The sequence below is a fragment of the Dromaius novaehollandiae genome, chromosome 1 (genome assembly GCF_036370855.1).
Source record: "Dromaius novaehollandiae isolate bDroNov1 chromosome 1, bDroNov1.hap1, whole genome shotgun sequence".
NCBI classification, from domain to species: domain Eukaryota; kingdom Metazoa; phylum Chordata; class Aves; order Casuariiformes; family Dromaiidae; genus Dromaius; species Dromaius novaehollandiae.
Genome location: NC_088098.1, coordinates 125,519,653 through 125,546,450, shown reverse-complemented (window position 1 = coordinate 125,546,450; position 26,798 = coordinate 125,519,653). Strand labels below are relative to the sequence as shown.

Genomic DNA, 26,798 nt, shown 5'->3' with positions numbered 1-26,798 from the left:
AATTAGGCTCCTTGATCAAGAAATTCACAGCTTGTAGAATTTATTCAATCTTTCACACTTCACTATGATTTTCAGTACTGCTACGAGAGCTTTGCTACATACCAACACGCGATCATCACATGCCCGTATTGATGTGAACGCCTATGCCAATAGCTTAAATCACTTGTTCTCTGAACAATTCTGTGACTCACGACATATGCATCCCATAATTTATCAAGTTTGTGCTATGGAAATGCACCATAGAAGCATTGCCTCAGCAACATTTACAAGTCACCTTGGCAACAAAGCAGCTTCGCTGCTGTTCTCCTAATGCCCAGCAAATCCTAAACAAGATGGGAGAGAATTAAAACACTTCAAGTTTACCCCTTGGCTTACATTTCTCATTAATTAGGTAATACAGCTACCTCTCTTAAACCAAGTGTGAATCTTTTCACCCTTCTCCAGAAGGGAAGATGAAGCTTAAGACTTTCTCAGTCCTGGAAACTCATGCTCTGTTAAGCCAGAGAAAAAGTTCAGGGAATCGGACATTGAGCAAAATCTTTCATTCGCTTCAAAAAAAGTCAGTATGTACACTATACAACTAGGAAAATTACAAAGTCCCAGGTGAAGCTCGAAGAAGAGCTTGCATACGATCTGATGGCTCTGTAAAGCATCATCCACCTTTGTTATTTAGCCATTTTTGTAGGAAACGCACAGGTGTCAAGGGGAATACCAGCTGTTACAGCCCCAATCCTTTGCTATGGCCCACATACAGGGAGGGCAACTGTGCACCGCCGGAGCAGACGAGCCCCGCAAGTCCGTTGTGTGCGCTACAGAGTGAAAAATCGCAGTTTCTGTTGTGGTTTCCTCTTCCCCATCGACATCAGCCAGGTAAAATGCTCCCAGCAGGGGTCATGTGTAACAGCTAGCCAGCTCTGATGCTAAATTCCCCGCTTACATACGTAAGATAACACTGCTTTACTTTTAGCCAAAAATAGATGAACGCTACATAAAACGGGATGAAACACCTTCTCAGCATCGAGATCCCATGCAGGAGGCAGAAAGTAAAACGAGAGGTTACAAACCGTGATCCACTTCAAGTCAGAAAGCTTTAAAGCCAAAGACAACAGAGTGGCTAGAAACTGGAGAAAAAGGGAAGAAAACAGAGCTTCTCCCGTGAAAAGTCATGCTGGCTCTCACTGGTGATAAGCTAAAGAGACCAGCTGGCAGCATGTATCGCCCTTTTGCCCATGAGCTGGTTAGAGATGCGTCAGGAGCCCGCCGAGCAGCTCAAGCTACACCGGAGTGCCAAACCACTATACTAGAGGCATTCAAGAAGTGTGAAACTCAGCTTCCTGATTTATCATCTGCTATCCCGAGGGGCAGAAGGTGAAACACCACGATAAAAAACTTTTTACTGAGAACTGAATCTGTACCTGTAAGTACGAGCTGCTGTACGGCTGGGCATAGGAAAGAGCAGCTCCCTCAGCAGAACAGATCTGCACTTTCAGAAGTTTAAAAATTTGGCCAAACTACGAAATATCCTACTCATTCAGAGCTCGTTAGGAGAGCAGGAGAACGAACTAACATCAGACTGAACATACTTTTCCCTGCTTCCAACAGTTATTCAACAGTCTCAAACACATTTTAACCAGCAGACTCAAGAGCTGGAGACCTCACTAAATGATGAATTTAAAGATGCGCCACATAATCAGTGCAGCGGGTTAAAGAAATGCTGATCCTCTCTCAGGGCCCTCCCTGGAGCAGGCTGTGCCCTGCTGGCCCAGCAGCCCCTGGCCCCGCACACCGCCGGCCCCTCTCGCTCTGCAGGGACCCAGCTGCTGCTGTGCCCCAGGCTTTGCAGCACGCTCGGGATGGAGGACCTGCCCAGGACCGAATCAAGGACATCGCAGAGTCCTCCGAGGCGCAAGGAGGGCTGCGGCCACCCGACCGCAGCTCCGGGGTGCAGCCCGGGGACCGCCAAGGTGGCGCTGCCTTCCTCCCCAGATACCTTGTACACCTGAGATGAGGGACAGTGCGGTCTGCTTCCAGCTCAGCCTCTCCGTTTCCCACACTGGTACTTGCTCCATCTCAACAACTAAAACATTCCCTCGCTATTTGCCAGGCCAACTTCTGTTCACACCGTTACTTCGGCAACAGCGGAATACCACAAGTAACCTGATGTAGGTGAGTTACCAAGCAAGTACAATCGACCAGCATGCTCTCTGCCAAAAGCATTCAAGAAAGACCAAAACAATAATTCAAAGTTATTAAATTGCCTGAATGAGATTTTCTACTAGCCTTACTCGTGAATCTCCACCTGCAGAAGAGAGCGCCCAACCACTAAGTTACACAAGTACATGCTCACACATACACACGCGCGCGCGACAAAGTCTGCAGTGTGTTTCCTCTTCTTTTGCAACACTCAGCATAGCTTTTTTTTTTTTGGCGTGGTTAGAAAAAAAGTAGCAGAGAGGGGAATTGAGCTCCTTAATTATTTAGGTATAAGAAAAACAGTGTAGAAATTGATGGAAGCCAGATGCTTACCAGGAGCTCCAAAAAAAAAAAAAAAAAAGGGATTTCACGTACATAAATCAAAAAAATGCTAATACAGTTCATTTAAGTTTGTCTTTCTTTTCAGACAGCGGTGGTAGCAAGAACTTTCCAGAGTCCTCTGACACCTTGCCACAGCCTGGAAAAAACCACCAGTCCCACCGGCCCGATGGGGAATTTCGCAGCCTCCTGCCTGCCCTCGAGGACCTGTGTTTGTCAGGCGCGCCCCCAGTCACCGCACCGAGAAGTCATCCAGGCAAGGTCATAGTTTGGAGTTTTACAGCCATAAGCAGAGCAGGTAGGTTATGGGCTTTCCTGCTCCCTGTCCTCCTTCTCTCCTTTCTCCCTGCTTTGCCTCCAAGTTACGCTATTGGTATTTCACTGCATTACGGCATCTTCGGGAAGATAAACTCCTCGTCACTCAAAGCCTCCCTCTCTTCTCCCACCTCTTCTCTTTTCTGCATTTACAACATACCCTTAGATTTCTGCTTTCATTTTGCTTGGTTGATGAGGTACTTCGTTATTAAAAGGAAGATCTCTTTAAAGGGTGACAGTTATCGTCCGAAAAGCAATAATGCTAACATCCAACTGTAACCAGCAACTTAAAGACCCAAAAGTAAGCGTGGAGAGCAATGGATGTCGCAGAGGTGCCTGCACCTACGGAGACCGAGCTTTGCAATCTCATACGTTACTTATTCTAACCGATAACACCCTGACGATACAAAGATTACGCTGCACACTTCAGAAAGCCATCCAAATTCGCTTACATCTGTCATTGTCATTTTGGTCAGCAATGCCATCTTCCAGAGCGACAGACTTTGGCTTCTTTTCACTGTTTCCTTTCAAGTTTTCCCAGTCTGCCTGGCTGAATCTGCAGACCTCTGAGTCTTTGGTAGCTGTTTGGCCTTCTCTCTCTTTCATCTCCAACTCTGAGAAGCGCATCATTGCACGCTAGAAAGAGAATTGATATGAAAAGAAAAGTCTTGCGATAAAAGCTACTTCATTTACCTTACCTTATATGAAAGTATTTCCAAAGAAAAATCTGCTCAAAATCAAGGTTTGAGATAGATATCTAGTGTAAGAGTTTAAAATACCTGACTTGTAAAACAGTGTAATAACTTCTAGTATCTATATGCAAATATCCACACAATTCTTTCATATATATGTATATATGTATATATAAATATATATATATAAATGTATACTGTATATAAAAACAAAAACATTCCATTTTGGAGGTAAAAAGAGACAAAAACAAAAACAAAAAAACACAAAACTGTACAATGAATAAAGACGACCATGGCCCACAAACTTCCCTTTGTGTATTTGGAAATGAAATTTAACTCAAAGGTTTATGTAAGAGTCTAGTAATAAAAATTGGAAGAACTGACCTCACAGTAAGCAGCAGGTAGACATAAAATACTGTCCTCTTGTAATCCTTCCATCTATGTAATTAAAATGGGCACTCAATGGATCATTTAGATAATTTCATCCATTTTTATAAGCATAAACCAATTCTTTTCTTAACAATGCAAAACAATTTGGCTTAACTCATCTGTTCATTAAAAGTAAAATACCTTAAGGATATTCGTATACAGTATCTGTCTGCCATCCCTCAACATCAAACTTCAATATTTCTTCTACGTATTTGCTCGGTGAAAACCTTGCATAAGACCCACTAATACACGGCTGCTACTCCTCTCTGCAAAACGGCACGTTTGGCATACTAATCAGAACTTCTGGATATGCTTCGCTATCTGACAGTACCGGCCAGCTGAGAAATTACAGCAATCGCTAGCTCTAACATAACATGCATTCCTTCTTGACTCCCCTCCATAACTGCAAAAACATTTCATACATACATTAACATTTTAATCAGATTTCATTAAAAGCCCTTTAAAACTTACTAGCGAATACATATATAAAATCCATATATATTATTATTTACATAACCTAACTTTAATTAACAAACTTGTTCTGCCTTTTAAAGCCATTTCTGACCAGTAAGCCCTAAGCAAAAAAGTCTCATTTCCCCACCTGCGTTGCTTTTATCAACTTTAATACTTGACTGCGACTTACAACAGAGAAATAATTAAAAAGCGCTTTGGTTGTTAAACCACGTGGACTCACCTGTAACGCCCGCTGCTCTCGGCTGAGCTGACTGGAATCTGCGTACAGTTCGGTTGTGACACACTTGAATCGATCACCTACATAACCAGCAGAGTTTGCAATTCTTTTTGCCAGTTTAGAAGGCTTGGGTTTCAATATTTTGCCATCAGCAGATTCTGCATCATCAGTCCCATCTTTGGTATACGTCTGATTAGTTTCAATACTCGACTGTGTATTTCCCATACAGAATTGTTTTGCATCATCCTGCACTTTGCCAAAAGCCATAGCTGGGCCATCGTTCTCATGAGCAGTTTCCAAGAAAACAGAAGAAGGCTGAACTGTTACTCTCTCTTTATTTTGGCTTACAGATAAATCTTCTTTCCTTAAGCTGAACACTGATGAACTCTGGGCTTGCTTAAAATTATAGGTTTCGTGAAGATCATTATTTCTTCCAAACTCCTCTCTCATTACAATAAAATCCCTGTGCTGAGACGCTTGCTCTACCTTGTGCTTTGTAGGGTCATTAGTCTGATTACTGCTTTCAGTAGCGAAGCCGGTTTTCGTTAAATTTGCTTCACTTTTAGCATCTTGCTCATCTCGCAAAAGGTCTGGGAAGAGGTGTTTGTCACTTTTGGCAGAGTTTTTACTGTGGCTGGAGCTTTGGTGCAATTTCACGTTCTTGTCGTTGGGTACCTCGAAATGCATCTTCCCGCTGGGTTCAAGGAGCTCTGGCAACCTGCTTCTCAGAGCCGGATCCTCGTAGCGGAGCCTCTCGTGAGATCTCGACCTCCTTTCTGATTTCTCGTCCTTGTTCATCTCCAAAGCCGAATGCTGCAACAACATGGGATGCACCATCCCCATCCCCAGCGCGTCTTGGTAGGTCATGAACTCCCCCCGTCCCGCTGGCAGGCTGTAGGGGAGGCCAGGTTTGGGAGCCAGGTGTCCAGGGAAGAGGCTACCGTTGGGCAATAAAACTGGATGAGGATACACAGGTCCTTTTCCATGTAGGGATAAAGGGCTTATAGCTAGACCCTCCGGAACCGGATACGGGAGGTAACTTCTTGGATAGGGCAAAGGTGGAGAGCGAAACGCCTCGTTTGGTGGCAAAAATATGGGACTCGATGCAAGGGCATTCTCATTTGCTTTGAAATTAGCTTCCTGACTACAGGATTTCGTCACTTTATTGTTATGCTTTGCCGATGCCGCCACAGGCTGCCCTATATGCTGTATGACAGAGGCGGTGCTTTCCGTAGAATTCCTGGTTGTCTTAGTGCAATCCGCGTTAGCATTTGGAGCGGGTGATGCGGACGCCGGCCGACCCCCAGTCGTCACAGACCCTGAACTACTGCTGACAACTGCCTCCGTGCCACCCATCCTGGGGCAAGAAGAACTTCGCTGTTGCGGTATTACCCAGTCTAACGCTTTGTTTTTCAGCTGCACGTTTTTTCCGTTCTCCTCACTGGGACTTGGGCCAGGAACAATCCAGGAAGATGATGCCGTGCTGATTATTTCAGGTCTATAGATGGGACAACCATTTCCAGGAGGAAGAGTTTCTTTCTGAACATCGCTTCCAGGTATGAGCGACCCGCCTCCAGCCCTGCTGTGAACCAACACGGTTGGTGTCATTTTTTTAATATGGTCCGATTTGGTGGTTTCTGCATCGACAACTTTTGCCGACAGGTCTAGTGGTTTGTCTGTAACATCTTTGGTTGGAGTCTGCTTTTCTAGGAGTGGGGGCGACCTGCTGTCTTTCCGGTCATGACCGGCTTTCCTTACGTGCGGCATAGCTTGTTGCGGGATTTCACCAGTGTCACTTGTTTTGGGAAGCTTCCCATTAGGCAGCCTCGAAGGTGGGAACTCGTTACTTACATTCATGTATGGCTTTGGGAGCGTCACTGACGAAGAGGGAGATGTGGTAATTCGGGGAAAGTGTTTGTGAAACTCAGCATAGGCGTCTCCGACCTGCGCGGGCAGAGGGACGCGGGGGGACGGCCGGGGCGAATGCGACAGCAGGAGAGCGGGGTCCGTCGTTATGTTTGTCGGAGCCGTCTTCGCAGCAGAGACTCGGGACTGTTTGCTGTTCTGGATGTGCGGATAGGCGTGCGCGTCAACAGGGCTGCCGGGACTGACTCCCATCTTCCACGACAAGCTCTTGTCCGGACAGTGCACCAAGGGCGGGATCGCCGGGGACGCCGAAGTGGCCGAGATCCTCATGGGCGATGCGAGGGACGAGGGGATGTGGGGGGTAACGTAATGGGAGGGGGGCAGGTATAAAAAACGTTCACCGTTCGTACACACGGGCGAGTAAGCCAGATGTTGCGGTAAGCTGTAAGTGGACTGCTGAGGTAGCAATGCCTTGTACATGTTCAACGAATACTTGTTTGGTGAGTCAAGAAAAGGATATATAGTGGGTGTAGCACCCTCCATATACGGATTTACCCAGGGGAGCCTTAGGTAACTAGCACCATTGACACTGAGAGGACTTTGCTTGTCGCTCGCGGTTCTGTCCAAACCTAGCGTCTCTCCTGTTGGGACAGAGTTTTTTTGTATTCCAGGTGGTGTTTTGTATATAGCGCTGAAGCCATTTGGGGCTTTTCCAGAGACAGCTGCATTTTCTACTGCTTCAGGGGGGTTAGATTTAAACTGTATCTCTGGATTTCTTTCAGGAGTAAATCCAAGACCAGCTATAGAACTTGTAGCATCCCGTGATTTTTCCGAGCCAAGTCCACATAAACTGGAATAGACAATACTACTGGGGACTCTGAGTCCTTCTCGCATAAGTCCAGACCTGTCCATACTCAGAGCCGCGAGACTGTCAATGCGATGTGCTGTAGTGGCATCCACCTTTACAGAATAAGAAGTATGTTACTTTCACATTTTGCTAAAATGCTACTACTCACGCACACTACAGATATGCTCCGATTTTGAAGAGAAACAATACCAATGCAAGTACATTGTCCACTGTGGAAAAACTACAGAGGTTGATTGCATGGGAGAACATGAGAACGGGAAGCTACAGAACAATATGCATCACCACAAATCTCAATACAATCTTTCCACATCCAAAATTCACTCATTAGAAACAAAGGCTTGAGGACTTATAGCCTATCCAGCCTAGATGCCAGAACCAGCCCACGGACGATCATCAGTGGCACCGCTCCCGCTCGCAGCATTGTGCTGCGGCTGCCTCGGACTCCTGGGCCCCAGCCAAGCGAGAGGATATGGGCTGGGGACGGGGAGAGCAGAGCTTGCAGTAGAGAGGATGGGGAAGGAGGGGAAACCTCTCCTCCTCCTCCTCCTCCTCCAGGACCTCCCTCCTCTGCAACTCTGCTTCGGGACTGGCCAGCGGCACGCGATTCGCAAGGTTAAGTTTTCTAAGCAAACAACACAAAGAAAAAAATCCACCGTCGCTCGATAGCACAGCGCCGAGTCTCTTTTCCACTCGTTGCTCCCCATGTGCTCTCGAAGAAGGAGAAAACTGCCAACTTTGCTGAAATACTGATACATTTAATGATGACATGAACTATTCTTGTTAGTCACGTCGGTATGCTACATGACATTATCCGTAATGGAACAAAAGTAAGAACGTGATGTCATACGACAACATACACCACAAAGTCAAGAGATCAACAAGATAAATAAGCAAAGTCCGATTTCACTGTTTCACGGAAACAATTTGTATGTGCCCAAGCATAGTCAGAACTGCAATAGGAAGGTACTTTAATCATTTCTCCAAACGGATCATCTAATAGCAAGGAGGGGGATGGGAGGTTGGGAGAAGGGTTGGAGCCGATACAGTTTCAGCTATTAATTTCTTACCACACTGTGATTCAGGTGATTTTCGTCCCTCAACTCCAGTCTGCTTTTCGGTGCATCACCATCATTAACTGGAATTTTCCTATTAAAATAAAAAAAACCCACAATCCTGCTATTTGAAAGTATCCTGTGCATTTCTTATCATACAAGATTACATCACTGCCATATTTTGATTTCCCTGGAGAAGTCCCATATGATACCGTATTTATCCTTCTGTGTATTAATGCACAGTGACTATTTTAGAAAGTAAGGACCATTTGGAAACAGGTATGAAGTAAAAAGGGCTTTGACACTATGAACACATTGAGTATATACATCTCTGAGTGACCTCCCAACGCAAGGGATTTTTGTTAAGGCTTCCCATTTTGGCCCTCACCCCCCCCCATTTTTTCCAAGGAGATAATATACCATTTTAAACATACCCTCTTCATGTGCCATCCACAAACACTACAGAGGAGAAAATTAGAAGACACACACTAATATCATACAAACGTCAGCTGTTCCATGCTAAAGAGGGAGCTGCACATCTGTGCCATACCAGTGTTGCAGCACTGGGACTTGTTATCACAGAAAGCACCGATAAAGAATATACCTTAGTGCCAAATTTCAAATCCCAGGGATAAAAATCGCTGACATGTAGCAGAAGGAAAGTTTCATCATTACCCAAAAGAACTCCCTTCAATCAAAGTACTTAAAGGCACATCATCACCCTAAATCAGAAGTGCAATGTTAACCTATTTGTTTATTCGTTCTTAAAAGATCCACCTTTCCTGCAAGTAGCACGTAAGATTATTACACCTAAACAACTGGGAGGGAAGCTGGGGCTGGAGGGTGGTGAAGGCAGAGGGAAATGTTTGGCTCTTTTCCTTCAGTTTGCATTTGCAAAGAGTTTTCCCTCCAAAGACCAAAAACTTTCCCTGGCTCCCATGAGGCTTTTCACACAATGGTGAGAACACGGGCTTAAAGAAGAGACGGAAAAACACTGCAAAACCACACAAAATTGGCACAGAGATTTGAGAGCGTACCTGGAACTTCTGCTGTGTTGTTTTGTTTTTTAAAAAGCTGGATTTTAAGGGAAGCGGACACTGCCAAGTGCCTGTGTCATCCCATTGAAAATTATTAAAGAGTATAATTTTAATCATCAAATGAATAGTATTCAGAAGAAAAAAAGGCAGAGACAAAGAGAAATTCACTCCTTGGAGATGAAAAGGCCACTGTCTCAATTTCACAGGACAAGCTGTTTGTTTGAAGACAGAGAGCGTCAAGTCACATGTATGAGCCCTCCCAGCTTATAGTTACTAGAAGAACATGCTTATGGTTTAATTCTCCTTCCTCAATATGAAATACCAAATTAATTGTAAAAGTGCATTTAAAGGCTGCATTGGGGAGTAATCTCTTTAAAGGGCATCCCTGCCATCCCCATTCACTGACCGAGGTTGCCTGTTAAACAGTAAATCACTGGCTGGTCTACCACTCTTGGGCACGTCTTGTTGGTCTCCACCACCATCACCCCCCTCCAACCGGGACTGGTCTCGATGCACAACAGCAGCTATCTGCTCCAGCATCAGGGAAGCGAGCGAACTCTGAAACCTCACGCTGCAGAATTACGGCGTGGTTTAACTTGCCAGAAGCTTAAATATTTACCTGTCTTCATTAATTCCACACATGCGGACCCTTTCATTGCTCATCCAGCTATGAACGTTGCCATACAGGGGAGTTGCAGAAAGCATGACGTCTTCTTAAAAATCGCTGCTTTTCTTCACGGTTTTATATTCTATTAAAAAGAAAGAAAGGAATAAAGAAAAAAAAAAAAGTTGAGCAGATTTGTCTAGGAGGAAGTGCAAACATCACAGCAGAGCAGCCAGCCTCCCTCCGGGTAATTAATAATGAATGCAGGATTGGTGCGGGGAGTGAGCTGCCTACGTTAACCGCTAAGGGAGATACCCGACAATAAAGGAGCAAATTGAGGGCATTTATAGGTCAGAGGAGATGGATCTTTTCCCCAGCGCACATCCAGAAAATTAAGAATCATTCCAGGCTATCGACAAATAAAAGTTCCTCCGATGCATTTAATTTGAACAAGAAACGATTCAGACGGCCAAGTACATACCAGTACCCAAACGTCCGTCTTACGCAGGCTGAAACAATAAAGGGAGACCCTGCGCGCCGGGCGAACGCTGGAAATTGCGCTCGCACGCACACACGCTCACAAAAGACCTGCATTAAGAATGCACAGGAGCAGGACGTGCATGGCAATAGCACCACGGACCCTACGCATTAGCTAGGCTGATTGCTGATAAAGCTTTTACGTGAGGACTTAAAACTGGAGAGGCACTTCTGCAGAAGGGATCTAAGTAAAAACCTCCCCTTTAGCGTCTGCACATGACTAACTTGGAGAAAGGGGTTAAAAATAGTAAGTGGGTTGGCGAGCTCCCCACCCCTTGATTTGATTAAGCACCAAGCCCTGGTGGCTTCTGCATTGGAGCTGCTGCTGCTGCGAGTGCTTTCAGTAATTCAATGACGCCTGCTCACTCCAGGGAAAGAAATCATTAGCGGGCTTGCTGGAGAAGTATTAGCAGTCCGAGAGGATCGGCGCTGTGTGCAGTGGGAGAGGCAGGTGAAAGGTAACCGCATTTTCGCGTCCAGTGACGGAGGGGGAATGCCTCTTCCTCCTCCGCACCTTTCCTCACGCCATCTCCACTCGCATTAAATTCTAGTTTGCTGCATGAGTGAAGTGTCAGGACAAGCTGCGTTTTATTAACAGGATTATCGCAGCACATGATTTATTCCAGTGCAAGATTTTAATTGCTCTTCAGAGGTTGAGTCGTTTCTTTTGACTGAGCTTCAGCCTGCATCCTGCTGCTAAATGCTGGGTTAATAAGTAGGGGGAGCCTTTAATGCACAGGATATCCCTCAGCTCTTCCTCTCTCACAAAAATAGAAGCCTTTAAGCGGGAGGCATGATACTCCTTTTACACACACACAAGCCAGTAACGGGTGACTGACCACTGGGAGTTTAATGCATAACGTCTCCCAAAGCATACATGCTTCTCGAGCAAACTCATTTCCTTTGTTAGGCTACAAAATATGCAAATGATCACTTCGGCATTTAATAGGGAAGAATCCCAGATTGTGCGTTTAACACAATACTTCACACACGTTCAGAGAGATTTAAGAACTAAAACGGCAGGAAAGCCGTGTTCCCGAAGACTTTTTTCCCCCCTCAGAGGGGCCTTTTGTGCAAAACTCCACGTCTGGAACAAATGTATATTAATGAAATGGCACGTTGACCCTCCTCTCTCCAGAACGGTTAGCTTTCCGTAAGGAAGTCCACAAAAATTGCTGTGAGGAAACAAAAATCTGCGGAGATTAGATACCGCGCTATCATTCAGAAGGAGTTATTTCGCTGGAAAGATGGTTTCTGGACAGATTTACTGTTTTCCAGATGCGCCGCTCGTAATGTTTTCAATAGAGGCAGCAGCAGCATGGCGAGAGTGATTTAAGGTTTTACATCAGGTTAGTAGCTGCCCTGCATGCTGTCTCGTCCATAAGGAGCGGACACCGGCCCCAAGGAGACGGTGGACCACCGGGGCGCCAGAGCCTGCCACTTTCGCCCCATCTTCCGTCAGGGGTGGCCGGGAGCGCCCAGCAGAGACGGCCGCCTTGGCGCTGCCCGCGTCCTCGGTGGAAGTGTACCATTAAGATAAGGCACGGGGCCTGAATTGGAGCCTGTCAATCCCCTGACATGTGCAGATAACCCAACGCTGGAGTCGCACGGGCGGCTGGCAGCGCGGACAGCCAAGGCCCACACAGGGCAGAGCCCGCAGCCCACCGCCCCCCAAAAAGCCGCCCCTTGGGGCGCGCTGCCCCACAGAGGCCGCGCACGCATTTATAATCGCCGCCCTGATGAACTTCTTGTGAACTGTTTAAAAGTGGAGGTCTGCTGAACGAGCAGCGGCGCCACTGCCAGCCATAATTTCATTGCAACGAGCAACAGACTTTTAACTCTTCGCACGCCCCTCTCCTCCTTTTCTCGCCGCCGGCGCGGCGGGGGCGCGCAGGCGGCCGCATGTCCAGCCCGGCTGCGCAGAGCGGCTCCCGACAGCAAAGCTGCCGGCTCCGTCAGCTCCCGGGGCAGCGGGGGCACCCTCGTATTTAACCCCCCATGCCTAAACGTCCGCGGGGGTGGGGGCGCCCCCGTGCCGCCCCGCCGTCTCGCCCCGCCGGCAGGCTGAGGCGCCCCGGCACTCGCAGCGCGGTAGCAGCGAGCGGAGGAAATCAAGGACACGTTTCTCCCCCCCCCCTCCTCCCCCCTCCCCCTGCGCCGCGCACGCCAGCCCACAGCGGGCCCCCCCGCCCCGTCCCTCCCCGGCAGCCCGCCGCCGGCGCAGACCCGCGGCCGCCCCCGCCGCGGCCCGGCCGCCTGGGAGCGCACGGCATTTCCTCCGGGAGGTGTCTGGCCGATAAAGCCATTTGCGGCTAAATATAGACAGTGATGCGCGGCGGGCGGCGGCGGGGGGGCGACACGCAGCGCCGCAGCGCGCAAGCAGCCGCGAGCGGCGGCCTGCCCGCAGCGCGCACCCCCGCGCACCCCCCGCGCCGCGGAGGCAGGCACAGACACACACGGTACTGTTTGGGCAGCTGATTAAAAAGGGAAACGTTTGGGTCTCCCTCGCAACGTCAACAGACTTTTGGCAGCCATTGACGCCAGCAGCAGCAAAGTTTTGTTAACACGCTCCTGGCGTGGAAACGAGAAAAACCCGATGCCCGCAGGGATGGGGGGAGAGGAGGAGGAAGAGGAAGACGACGACGCCGCTTCTCCGCGCCCGCGGGGGAAGGGGGGGGCAGCGGAGCGCCTCCGCGCCGGGGCAGCCGCCGGCGGGCAACGGCGGGGGGGGGACGGGGCGCCCGCGCGGGGCCGGCGGCTGCGGCGAGCCAGGAAGAGGAGCTGGAGGAGGAGGAGAATTGCAGCGGCGCACGAGTTCCCTTTTGGCGCCTTTACTCTTTCCACCTCCGAGCTCCGCCTGGCAGCCCGCCAGTTTCCACTGCACAAGCCACAGACCCATCATCAGCGCAACGGCAGGCGGCTGAGAAGGCTTCGCGGGTTAAAGTCTGCAAGCCGCGGAGTAAAAAAGCCCGTGGCACCGGCGGAGCGAGAGGCACTTAAGCAAACAACCCGGCCTTTCGGAAATTAAAAACAATGCAATAAATTACCCGGCTCGGATTTTTTTTTCCCTCCGTTCGGTTCCAGGCCACTGAAAGGATCATTTCTAGATTTGTGAAAATCCCTGCGAGGGGAGTGAAAAGCAATTGGGGACTCATAGCAATCTCCTTCGATTAGCCCTCAAACCGTTCATCTGGAGTTTGATTTAAAGGGCAACACTTGTACCGTATTTATAAGCTTAAATACAGGCAGCTGCTTATGAATGTGTTTAGCTCCCTCGTTTATCTTCTACCTCTGACTTACATATTTACGAGTTATAAAAACAATGACCCGTGCCACCTCTGGAAAGGAGACTTTAAAGACACCGTATAATTGCACCGCTTACAATGTGCCGTATAAAGCTCTGGCAACAGCCCGCGATCTAATATTAGACGAGTGTTTAAAGAACCGGGGTGGCTGGGCTTTTTTAAAAAAACACCTAGGGTTATTTTTTGCAGTCTCCACACGGCATCACCGCTAGTGACACATTCTGTAAACCAGAGGAGGAAGCAGCAGACTAAGTAGCCGCCGCACGGATCCGCGGATTAGAGAAGAAGTTTGACCTTTACCCGGGACGTGTGGCATTTCATTTAACCATAAAGCTAAGCACAATGCGCCAGCGAGATCGCTAAACCGATTTAAAATACATATTGAGTCATGCGCGCCAGCAGTGCATTTCGGTTTAGGCGGCGCGCACGCAGCGCAAGGGGGTCGGCGTCTATTTTTAGGGCTTCTGCCGCAGCCGCTCCCCGCCTCGCCTCGCCTCCCCCCGCGGCTCCCACACCGTCACGTGTAGGACGGCGACCGGGACTTTCTGCCGTGTAAACACAGCGCGCCGGAGCCGGCCGAGGGCAGCCGGGGCCGCCGCGCCGCTCCGCGCCAGCGCCGCGGCCCTCCCCGCCGGGGAAGGGGGGGCGGGGGGGGCTCCGCCGCGCTGCTGCCCGCCCAGGCGCCTCCGCGCACGCCGCGGGGGCCGCGCGCTGGGGGGCCGCGCCGCAGCCCTCCCCCGGGGTGGGGGGGGAGGCCGGCGCCCCCCCGCCCCGCGCCGTCTGTCACGGCTTGGAGCCGGCACAGCCAGGCGCTGCGCGGCGACGGCGCTTTCCCCCTTTCCCATATGCTGCGAGGCGAATCATTGCCTCGCTCTCAGCGCCGGCTGCAGCCAAAAAGGGAAGGGGAAAAAAAAAGAAAAGGAGAGGAAAAAAAAGTTTTCAATTAATGATAAGCCTAACTGGGGAAGGGGGTGGGGGTGGAGGCCCGCAAGGGAAAGTTAAAATGGCTGGCGATCCTTCAAATAACCCTAGCCGCCTTCCTCCCGCAGCCGGCACGGCGCTCGCCCGCGCTGGCGCCCCGGGGGAAGCCCCGGACCCCCGGCACGCTGCTCCGCGGGGGCGGCCGGCGGCAGGGACCAGGGCCAGGCCAGGGCCAGCCTTTGAAGGCTGTGGGGCACACGTAGGGCAGAGGCCCCCGCTCCCATCTTCTTCCCCCCCCCCCAAAACGCATGGACGCGGGGGCTACGACGACTCCAGCCCCGCCGGCGGGGAGGCTGCGCCGCCGGCACCCAGCTCGGCGGCGGGAGGTGTTTCCCGGGCACTCGCGGGAAATGCCGATCCCGGCCCGGCGCCGTGACACCCGGTCCCCCCGGCCCCGGGCGGGGGTTTCCTGCCGCTGCCCCCGCCACGGGCAGCCCCCCGCCACGGCTCCGGCGGCAGCGTGAATAAAGCCAGGCGGGGGGGGGGAACCCGGTTCTGCCGGAGAAACCCCCGCGCACCGACGGGTCCCCCCGGCGAGAGGCGGCCGCCCGCCCTCCCTCGCCCACCCGCCGTGGCATCTCCCTATCCGGCCCGGCCGCGCCATTTTAGAGACACACTCACACGCACTCACACTCTCACACACACGTACGGGAGCGAGGTTTCCGCTGCCGCTGCCAGAGACAACAGGCAGCAGCCGAGCCCGAGCTGCGAAGGAGGAGCGGCAGCAGCGGGAGAGGGGGACACACGCACGCACGCACACACACCCGCACCGCGGAAATGTGCATTTCAGGTAATTTCTGCCAACACCGGCTACGCCGCGCGGCGACGGGCATCGCGCAGGCCCGGGCGCCCTCCCCCCCCCAACCCGCCGCGCACTCCGCACCCCGGGAGCCCTCATGCTTCCCTCTATTCCGACTGCCTTTTTTTTTTTAGGGGGGGCGAGAAAGAAAGGTGGAAAAACAAGAAAAAGGGCCAGATGCGCAGCCCCGTCCCCATTGTTCGGCCGCGGGGGGCTGGGCGAACGCCGCGCCACGGGCTCGCCGTGCGCCGGGCTCCCCCCACGCGCTTATTTTAGGAAACTTCCCGGGTTGGGCCGCGGGGGGGGGGCGGGGAAACCCCCCCCCCCCGCACGCACATTGAATAAATGCATCCGAGTGCTGCTGCGAGAGAGAGTGGAGCGAGAGGCTGCGCTCGCCTCCGCAGCGTTATCCCTGCAGAAATACCGGCGCACGGCCCCCGTTTCCTCCCCTCCCCCCGCCCCCCCGGGGGGGTGATTAATGGGCCGTACGCCCTTGGTTTCCCTCCGGCCACCCCGGCGCACCGCTCCCCAGCGCCGAGCCGCCGCGGCACGCCGGGCGGGGGCGGCCCCCCCCCACGCATCCGTCGGGGACGTTGGGAGATATTGATCACGGACGACTTCATTTTGCATAATTGCGGCTGACAGGGCCTGTGGTTCCCTCATTTACGGAGCAACAGCTTCGAGGGGGTGATGGATGGGGAGCAGCTCCCGCCGCTCCCCCCCCCCCCGCAGCTCCCGCCGCTCCCCCCCCCCCCCCCCCCCGCAGCCCCGCCGTGGGACGGCGGTTCCGCGCTTCATGCAGCAAATGGCCGGCACACAGCGGCGAAATATTAAATTTAGGTGCCTGCGTCCCTCGGGTTGCCCGGGGGGGCCCCCGCTGCCCGCGGCGCTTTGTCTGCACTGCCGCGGCGGGGGCTGCGCGGCCCCCAGGTGCACACGGGCGTGCGGCGGCCGCCTGTAAAAGGAAAAGTGCTCAGCAAGTTGGGGCTTTTTCTTTCTCCCCCCCCCCAACAACAACCGAGCAAACAGCTGGGTTTCCGCTAAACAATGCGTAAAAAATTAGCCTCGCCCCGAAGTTGATGTCGGGTTTGCAGCGCTAACGTTGCTCCCGGATGGGAAATGTTTTCCGAGCACTTTTGGAAAACACTGGCGATTCCTCAGTTACGAAAGAAGAATTACAAGCACGTCCGCAGACCTCTCCGCGGCTACGTGTCCCGAGCCTCACATCACCTTCTCCAGACCTTTTGAAGAAACGCACGTCCGCACCCGGCACGGTCACCGCCGCACACCGCCCGTCTCATGTAACGCCAGCAGCCGCCACCTACTCCTGCCGCACGGCGTGCGAAAACTACCGCCCGCCCCCCCCCCCCAAAAAAAAAACACCAGCAACAACAAAGCTCGGCTTTTTCGTGGGGGGAAAAAGGAAAAAAAAAGAAAAGTTGTCTAGCGCGGCGGTGCCCTCCAAGAAAAGCCGGATCCCCGGTGGAGCCGCGCACGGGCGCTGCGCGCAGCGCGGAGGCCGCTGCTGCCGGTGCTGCTTTCCCATCGCGGAGCTCCGAGCCGAAACAAAGCGGCGAATCAAGTGCGATGCAGATGGGCGGCTGTGAATTTTTTGCTGCTGCTTAGAGCTTTAATTACTCGTTCTTGATCCGTGGGACTACGACACGACACCGCCAAGGTTAAAATGCCCTGAACAGCTCTGAGCAGATGTGAACGAGTTGGCAGACGCGCAAATGAGGTCTGCCTCTAAGCATGATAACAAGTGACTAATACATTGCATATCGCTGAAAGAAAATTATTTTTCTCTAATTTGCATTAGCTTTTTTTTCTTTTTTTAACGCCAGCGACATTCCCTCCTCAGAGGCAGCAGCATAATCCTGAAAATGTTACTCCGTGACTTTAAAAGATTTGGAAGGAGGCAGAGATTGCCAGTGTTTTGGCTATGCAGACTTGTTTATCTTTCCGCCTTTGCTCCAAGGCGAAACTAGTTTCGCAAGCAGTATTCTTGCAGAAAAACGGCACATGTCATATAAAACACCAGTTTATAGGAACTGATGCTAAAATTGTTGAATGAGTACTGGCGTACTTTCGCCACTAATAGCACAGCATAATCCATAAAGGACCAAAGGGACGGTCAAGGCCAAAAGGAAAAAAAAATAGATTGACTGGAGAAAAATAGATAAAGGCAACCCATCGACCAAAATTACAAAAAAGGTGGGGAAAATAAGCATTTCCCCGTCCTCACTGCTTTCCGCCCCCAGAGCAGCCTCGTCAAAAAGACAATAGTACGTGGAGGTCACTTACTATATAAAACAGAGCGACTCTCGCAGGTAGCAAAACTGTGTCAGGTACAAATATAGGCCGGAACCCAGTTCTCCGAGTTCTCTCGACTTTCCAGAGGCTCTTCGGAAAGGGCCGAGAGCGGTTTGGATACAGGAGCAAACTTCAGGGACGGGGAGCATTCTGTATCGTGCTCCCAAAGGCGTGAGCAGAAGGCTGGGACGCGGAGGCCGGGCCGAGGGGCCAGTGGCTCAAGTTATTTATGCAGGCGCAGTGCTGGACCGAGGAGCTCCTCCCGGGGCGCCCGCACGGCCGGCTGGATCGAGGATCGCGCCCAGCGATCTCCGGAGATAACAACTTCTCTTGCACCAGCACGTGCTCGAAAAACAAACACACGCTGCCGTTCACCAGATTGTCAGGATACGCGCTGCCGAGTCGGGAGACACCCTAACGCAATAAATTACTCCAGGCGGGTTTTGGCGTTCACCGACGGCGCTGGGTCAGGCGCGGCCCGGCGGCAACCCCCCCCCCCGGCCCCCCCGCGTTGCTCCCACGCCGCGGACCCGCTTCCGCGGGTGCTGGCGGTGCAAACCCGCTGCCCCGTCCACGAGGAGAAACGCCGTCCCGGCAACAAACTCGGCGGGGGTCGGACGCGGAGCCGGCGCAGGAGCGAGCCGGCCTGCCGGCTGCTCCCTTAACACCCGGCGCTTGTAAATCAAGAGGCGGAGAGGCGGGAGGCAGGGCCGGGCTCTGCCGGCCTCGGGGCGCTTGCCCGAAGGCTGCCGCTGGCGGCGGGGACAGCGCTGCGCAGCGCGGCGCCCGGCGGCCCCGGGGCGCCCCGTCGGGCCGGGAGCGCCGGGCGGCCCCAGGGCTGCCGCGGCCGCAGCTTTTGTGTGCGAGTGGCGAAGAGGCGCGGGCTATTCGCGCTCCAACAGCTGTCACATTATTTGCACTAGCTGCAAACAGCCTTCGCATTCCCCCCCTTAGCACATAGTTAAATCCAGACTAACAATCCACAGTTAGAGATCAAACCAACAACAGCAGCATTGTTTCTGCCTTCATTGCTTTACCATCAACTACTGCAGCTGGGTTACTCGAAACAAGGAACACCCTCTGCCTGCCTCCCCCGCCGCTGCCCCGGGGGGAAACGGGCTCGTTGCGGGCGAGTGTTCAGGCGGAGGAGCCTCGCCGCTCCGGGGGCTGCTGCGGCACCGGGGCGGCGACGGGGGGGTCGCTTTACCCCACCAGACCCACCGGTTATCTGCCGGGGTCCCCAGCACCGCGGCGTCCTCCCCCAACTGGGACGGGTTTGCTGCCCGACAGGAGTTTCGCCGGGACTTGAGCTCGGCTCCCGGGCCGGCTTTTTGGCAGGCAGGCCGTGGCGGGTCCTGCTCGCCGCCCCCCGGGGCGAAATCCTCCCCTCCGGGCACTGAGCTCCCCCAGATGCTCACCTTCACCTTCCCTCTGCCGGCTCGCAGCCCCGCTCTACCTGTTACCGCCCCAAACACAGCCCGGCCGACGCAAACCCACCCAACGGAGCCAGGCCCCGCATCCGTCTCTGAAAGCGCCCACTCCACCCACCTCCAGCCCTTTCCCTAATAATAATAACACTAATCATTAAAAAAAATCAGCAACCTAAAGGGTGAGTCAAACTTTGCTCAGAATACGACAGTCTGGCAGCAAATGAGTGTGTTGTGCATGCTTGCGCTCTTTTGTCGGGCACAGCTGGAATTCGAGTATAAATCCCAGAACCTCTTTCCCTGCGCTCGTTTATATTTCATATTAGCCGCAAAGTTAGAGGAGAAGTGGAATTTATCGAACAGAAGTGAGAGGAAAATAAATCAATCTGAGGAAACCTTTCCTTGCCTACAGCTTGACTCCCAGCACTACCCAAAACGTATATCTGTACAGGAAAATCCTGACGGGGCAAATTTCTCTAAAAATCGTGTAATTGGATGAACTCTTGAAGAGACCACGGGAACTCCAGTTACGTATGAGTTTCTAGATGCTTATACATCGCTTTGGAACCGGCAGCAGCATGGGAAAAGGGGGATTTTTCGGAAGAACATTTCCACCTCAGCCTGACTCTCACTAAAGGGCAGCATTTCCCAGACAGGTGGGGTGCCTAGCACTGATGTGCTGCATCTCCGCTAACTTCTGAATCACATTCACTGACAAATGATGCCACGAATTTGCAGGTCAGTATCATCGACTGTTCATTGCCTATATGTAGCTAGAAATCTGCTGGCCTGGTAAAAAACACCCTGCTAACACAACAATGTCAGCAAAGGCTGCAACACATTCTTGCGAGAGACCAGCGATTCGTGCCTACCGAGGCTCTTTCAGCACAAAGGCTTTTAGAGGAAGAAGAGAGAGGGAGAGGGAGAGAAAGAGAGAGAGAGAAAAGGAGGGAGGGCTCTCGTGTTTCAGGGCTGCTGTCCCCTGGGAACCAAGAACCAAGTGTAGCTTCAATCAAATGCTGACTTCTCCTCCGGGAGCTCAGTAGGAAACCTGATCTCACTAGCTCATGCCTGCCTCCATGCATATAGGCTGGGTTTTCTTTCATACCAGCAATTTGTATAAAGGGGAGAGCCAATACAGTTTATTGCAAATGAGATCTTGCAGTAACGGATCTAGAGAGATATTTCTGTAGCTAAAATAAGACAACCTTCAGCTGCCTGCTCAGGGCAGGCCGCACCGCAGCCACCCCCAGCTCCCCACGCGCCGCTCCGCTGTGGGCGCCCGTAGTGCGCCGCAGCACGGCACAGCCTCCCACGCATCTCCCTGAGCCCTGCATCCCTCCCCAGCTGGCAGCAGCCGCTCGGGGTTGCGTTTTTTCGCAACGCCAGGTTACACTGCCATTAAAACGTTCACCCCGGGGAGATCGCTTCCTGCTGCCAAGCGTTGTTCCAGCTTCCCCTGCTGCCCGCAACTTTAGCTAGAGCTATTTCCCTGCTTGCCCAGTGCTGTGCGGAGACCCCGGGGAGCATCTGCCCCTGCCCGCGGCCCCGGCTGGCCCCGGCGCTGCAAAGCACAGCACAGCACAGGGGGCTGCCCGGGGAGCGAAGGTGAGTCATCCTGGTGGAGCTCGGTGTAACTTTGCACAGGGCCACTTAATGCTGCACGGGGCTTCGCTAATCCACTTTGTGCCTGGCTGCTGAAAGGCGAAGAAAGGAAAACGGCAGCACAAGCAGGCCAGAGCAAGGTGAGCCGGGGGGGCCACGCATTGTGGGAAGGGCTTCCCCCAAGACACAGCCCAGCCTCCTGCTGCTGCAGGCGAGCCGGAGAGGCTTAGAGCACGACCCAGCACCCCTGGCAGCCCGCAGCGTGGGAGCAAAGGGGATTGCCTGGAGATCAGAGATCCTGGCAGGATCTCTCCATAGCCAGGAGCTTTCACGTGGAGAAAGTTCGGCTCACACGAGGGATTTGCACTTGGAAAGGAGAGGCACTCAGGCTGTCCCTGCTCTTGCCGTTAGCGAGTTTTCTGGGAATTTCAAGGAGAGCTGACAATACGCCCCTCGAGCTTTGATTTCACTCCCCTGCCTCCACCTGCAGCTATGCACAAATGCCTTACTCATCTCCGACCCTTTCCAGGTGAGCTGCAGCCAAACGAGGCTCACGAGGCTCTCCTGCCCCTGCCGGAGACCCCAGCAGCCCTGGTGCCCTGCTCCTTGCAGCACAGGGGAAACACGCAGCAGTCCCAGGGCAGTGGGAAAGGGACAGGCGGCCCCACAGTACCTGACCCCCAGATGTGAAGGGACGGCCGTCAGGCTGTGCTGGGCATGGGGGCTGCTGCCTGTACAAGTACGGGCACACTTCTCCCTGCTGAGCTGAGCGCCAGCTACTCCGATACTCCTGTGGAGGAGGAGATTTGACTTTTATAGCTGAGGATACAGGCCCAAATGTTTTGTAATATGCAAATACTTATAAGGCCCCTAGGTGAGATATTCCTGAGTGTTAAATTAACACCCGGGGTAAGAGCTAGAGCTACCTCACTTGAAACAGAAAAGCAAAACACGCTCTCAGGAATAACCTCCTGACTGGCAGCACTAGCACATCGCAACCCATCGCAGGCCGTCCAGCAGCACGCGGGGAGTGAGCACGCTGCGGAGCCGCCTCGTCGCAGCCCTCAGCCGTGCACTGAGGATGCAGACAGAGCCGCTCAAGGGAGAGGGCGTTTCACTAACAGTGCTGTTGCCCCTGCTCGCAGAGCAGCCCGCAGCGCACAATGCCAGGCTTCCCCGGTGCAGGCTCTGCAGCGGAGCGCAGCCCCGAGCCTCCCCCTCTCCCCAGCGGTCTATTGAACACACTCAGCTCTTTATGCTACCGATTCCCAGTGTGGCTGGTGGATTCTGTGCTTTCCACTTTAATTGTCTTATCCAAATAAAGCTTTGTTTTCCTTAGCACGACAATCCCAACATTCAGCCCAAGATTTTCATTGGACAGAGGAGATATTTTATTCTCCGATTGTTTGGAGAGCCAAGGCTTACACAGAGCAGCCCCGGTTTGTATGCCTCCTGCTCACAATGAAGTCTTTACAGCCCCATTCTCGATGATGTAGATTAATTTTCAGGAGTGATTGGGAATGGAAGGATTTTCCTCTGAATTTCCCAGCGCTCCAACTCTACCCCGGACTTTAACAAGTCTTTCAGTTTGCACCTAGGCAATAAATTTAGTTTAATTTAGCTTCCGGTCTTTAATTTTAGCAGGTCTTCTTTTTGCATGCAAATCAATATGGCAATTACCATCTAAAAGCTCGCCCAGCCCCAGGTCAATGTAAATTGATCATTGTCCGCCTTCTACAAAATAACACCGGGAGTCTGTGGTGCATAATGAGATTATACTGGAAACTGTCTTTCAGATCACAAATTATATTTCATGCTGTCAGGATCTTCTCCAAGCGGACTTCCTTGCATGTCTAATCACACGGCACCGAATCTATTATCACACAAGGTAGGTTTGGGGTGCGAGGAATGTTTGTGTGTGGAGGAGAAGAGTACCAGATAATTCGGACAACATTTTGTGAAAACACATAGGCAGGTACCAAAGCATGCTCTCATTTGCTAACTTTTCCAGTGGTGAAAGAGAAGATGGAAAAAAGTCTCCTCTCAGCCAAGAACTGCTGTCCAGCAAACAAGGAAAAATGAAATCTCTGCTGGAAAGGAGCAGAACTTTCCTAAATCTGCATTTGCTACGAGTTCTTGGCCTCCCTCTTTCCGTCCCCACCTCGTCTGCTCATCCATTCGAAGGCACGCATGTATCGAAGGCACGCTACACGCTCCAGAGAAACCCTCACAAAACACGCATTGCCTCCAGAGAGGACAGCTAATTCTAGCCACGGCCTCGGGTCCCGAACCGCTCGGAGGGAAAGGTCGCTCCAGAGTAACATTCGCTACAAGCCTGCTCCGTGAAAGGACACCAGGATTAAATGCAAGCCAGGGCTGCTCACGGCCGCGGGAACTCCCTCTGCCTGCAGCCGAGGCCTCCGTGCTGGCTTCTGCCTGCGCGCACACACACGCACATACACACACAGTGAGCGAGAGCGGCTCGGTGCAGTTGAAAGCGCTCAGCCCACCTCTCCGAAGGAGCCTGCTCGATTCTGTTTAGGTGCCTGGGTTATTGCAAAAGCACGAGATGGGGGACCAGGCCCGCTGTGGCTATCAATTACTTCTAAAGCGGCGTCGGCCTAAGGAGTAAATATTAAACTCGGCTTTATGCTGCTCTTCATAAGCCCGCACTAAAATATGATCTATTGCGGCATTCGGGGGAAAGATAGCGTATCGCATATCACCTGTGCAACTGAACGATACTGCGGAGCCCCAGCAAGAGCCCTGTCACCTTTGTACGCACTCCTCCACAGTCGGAGCCCTGTCCTCCTCCGCGCCCAGCCCTAGCAAGAGCCACACTTGTTCCGTGGGCCACACGGCTGCTAGAGCCACGACACAGTCTAGAGCAGGCCCTTGGCCTGTCTTTTCAAGGGCCACTAACTGGTAACAGTTCAGAGATCTTTTAGACGACAGCCACAGATCTGCTAAGGCCACTTTGGTATGCGCAGCACCAAGCAGGTCGTGCTGTGGTGGCCTCAGCCCGTTTTCTCCACAAGCTGAGACCCGAAAGCATGTCAACAACTTTGTGTGGTCTCACAGCTGTACAGCTCCGCAAAGTTTGCTTGTGCAAACTGCTACAGGATCCTCTAACGCTCAATAGCCTTGCCTCTGGCATCACGCTAAGGGGACTGGATTTGGCTTCCTTATGCTCTTGGCCTCAGAAAAAGTGAATTATCGTGGGGTGGGGGGACAAGGAGGGAAAGGGGACAGTGGTTTTGAGCCGCCTGAAAAGCTACAGCTCTCAGCACATCCTGGTAAAGGCAGATGCAGTGCGTGACATGGCGCCTGGATTGTCCACCAGCACAGGAATAAAGCCAAGCCACCAGTATTGTTTCAAGACCCAGTCCATATTTGGGCATACGGTTCACACATTCTAAGTATTGCTTTAAATATTAGAACGGAGACAGTCGCCAGTGGGGTTCATAACACACACCAACGAGAGAAGTCATTTCTGCTCAGTCTCAGATTACTAGTTTGGTCTTGCTGGTCTTTTTTTGGGGAGGGGGGCGAGAAGAGAGGGAAACCCTGCTGAGTCTGTTTGTACTGGTCTCTATTAGATATGCAACAAATCTGCCGTTTCCGGCGTTGCTTCTATCTAATTAGAGATGTATTTAGATGTGACGTGTAAATAAGCGCTGAGCTGCCTGCTGCCCTGGCTCGGCGGACGGCTCGGGAGCATTTCCAATAAGGCTGTAGCGCCCGGAACCAGGGCTCAGACAAAGAGGCACGGGAATGGTCTGCGCTGCAGGCGACTCCGACAAAACCAGCTTTTATCTATCGCTCGAAAGCTTTAACTGCTTTTAATCTGCACCGCCCAGGCCTGCACGGCACGATCGCATCTCGTCCACCGAGGACGCCGTACTACAAAAGGAAACGCACACACGGAGCAAACAACCCCAAACCCACCCCGGCCGGAGTGCAAGCCCTGCCCTCCCGGCCTGCCCCGCCGCCCCACGACGTGCGCCCTCCGCCAAGCCCGACGTGCTCCAAAACCTCCGGAGGTAGGTGCGCACACGCCCGGCTCCCGCGTCCGCACGGAATAAGCCGCGGGCTTCCCAGCGCCGCAAAGCCAAACCGCCCCCCCCCCCCGCTGCACCCCCGGCCCGCGGGGGCGACGGGCTCCGCGCCGGGGGGCGGGGAGGAAGCCGACGGGGGACGAAGGCGGCCGCGGAAAACCGGCCCCGGCCGCGGTGTCGGCCCGGTGGGGCGGCGCGGTCCGCCGCGGGTTTCCGTCGCAGCCCGCGGGGAGGGCCGGACAGCGGCGGGGCCGCCCGGGGGGAGGCGGGGGGCAGCGGCTGCGCCGGCCCCACCGCCGCCCGCGCCGGCCGCCGAGCGGCTCCGCGGAGTTTCCAGAGAGAGGAAACTTCTGGGAACGAAATAATCTGGCGCTCGCCTCGTAAACTCTTTTCCTGTTGTGGGAAACAGCTCTTTAAAAGGCAATTAGATGGACGGGGCAGTACACCTCGGGCCCCCGGAGCTGCCCCGGCGCCCCCCTCCTCCGGCAGCATCCCTCCGACCGCTGCTCCCGACTCCCTCCGAGCCGGAGCTGCCGGCCGCGATCCTCTCCTGGCTTTAAGGGTTAACAACCACGGCCACCAAAAAAAAAAGAAAGAAAAAGAAAGAAAAAAAAAGAAAAAAATATCGCGGTGACCTTTTCCTCTCCGACTCCCCCACTCTCCCTTTCAGGCTCCGGTTCCTGAGCTCGCAGGGAGCCTGAGCGGCTGTCTAGACCGATCTATCACAGACGGACAAACAATACCAGGAGAAGCCCCTGCCCGGTCCCTCAGCCTCCGCCACTCACCTTAGAAATGGTGAAGAACAGAAAAGTGACCGCGATACAATCCTCCCCGGTATATTTATAGCCTTCCACACAGCCCACCTTCATGCCTGACAAATGAGATTTTGTCTGCTCGCTCCGCGTACGCTCCAATAAACACACACACACTTTTTTTGTGCCTGTTTGTTTTTGGTAACATTCCGGGCTCGTCCCTCCGACCTCGCGGCGGGAGAGGGCCCTCCACGCCCGGGCACGGAGGCAGGTTGGAGGGCCGGTCCGGGGGGGCTGGGCAGGGGGAAGAGAAAGGCGGACCCGGCCGCTCGTCCGCACACAACCTCCCAACCTGGAAACTTCAATGTCCGTATTAATCACGGCCCTGCGCACCCACCCCCCTCACCCGAGGTGCTCCCTGCTCCTTGCCAGCCCTCCGGGTTACGTATTAAAGAGGTACGGTGCGAGGAGCCGGAGGTCCAACGCTGCAAAAGGCTGGGGAATAACTAATGAGCTGTGCAGCCCATTGATCCAGTGCATACTTCCTAATTAACTCTGAGTCACCTATTTGTGACAGCAATTCAAAGAACTGCACCAGGGATAAACTGCAACCCCGGCGTGCGAAGGCAACCGGGGGGGGGGGGGGGGGGGGAAGAGAGAGGAATTTGCTCCTAATCCTCCTAAAAGCAATTAGGGTGAGCGCTGCACTGTCTCGCAGAAAAGGGGAAAAAAAAAAAAAAAAAAAAGGAACACGCAGCGGCTTCGGAAGAAGACCTGAAAGGAAATGAATCGGTGTGTTGCAAGCGCGGCGGCACCGGGCTCCAGACAGACATGCAAGCGGCAGCGTCTCGAGGGCGAAACTGGGCGCGAGCGGCGGCAGGAGGAAGCGGTACAGCGGGGCTCCGCGACCGGCGGCGCGCACAATGCGCCGCGCT

General features: G+C 53.2%; 1 protein-coding gene and 1 long non-coding RNA gene across 10 annotated transcripts in view; one reads left to right on the top strand and one right to left on the bottom strand.

Annotated features, from left to right (window-relative positions):
* BCOR (BCL6 corepressor) overlaps positions 1–26,798 on the bottom strand; it is an 81,698-nt gene that overhangs the window by 29,282 nt on the left and 25,618 nt on the right. For 6 of the 8 annotated variants that reach the window (XM_064497552.1, XM_064497565.1, XM_064497548.1 and 3 more), the window contains exons 2-6: positions 10,102–10,231; positions 8,461–8,539; positions 4,663–7,485; positions 3,924–3,977; positions 3,300–3,483 (exon numbers count right to left, since the gene is read on the bottom strand). In XM_064497552.1, coding sequence (XP_064353622.1) covers positions 3,300–3,483; positions 3,924–3,977; positions 4,663–7,485; positions 8,461–8,539; positions 10,102–10,187 — 3,226 coding nt within the window. In that variant the 5' untranslated portion in view covers positions 10,188–10,231. The remainder of the gene's footprint in view (positions 1–3,299; positions 3,484–3,923; positions 3,978–4,662; positions 7,486–8,460; positions 8,540–10,101; positions 10,232–26,798) is intronic. The other 2 variants (XM_064497569.1, XM_064497581.1) reach the window with 1 other exon arrangement.
* On the top strand, positions 15,565–26,044 carry LOC112985469 (uncharacterized). 2 transcript variants are annotated; one of them, XR_010385117.1, is made up of 4 exons: positions 15,565–15,699; positions 22,850–22,941; positions 23,065–25,096; positions 25,782–26,044. It is a non-coding gene; the product is annotated as an uncharacterized LOC112985469 (long non-coding RNA). The 2 variants fall into 2 exon arrangements; XR_003259751.2 differs by lacking the exon at positions 15,565–15,699 and adding an exon at positions 16,468–20,186.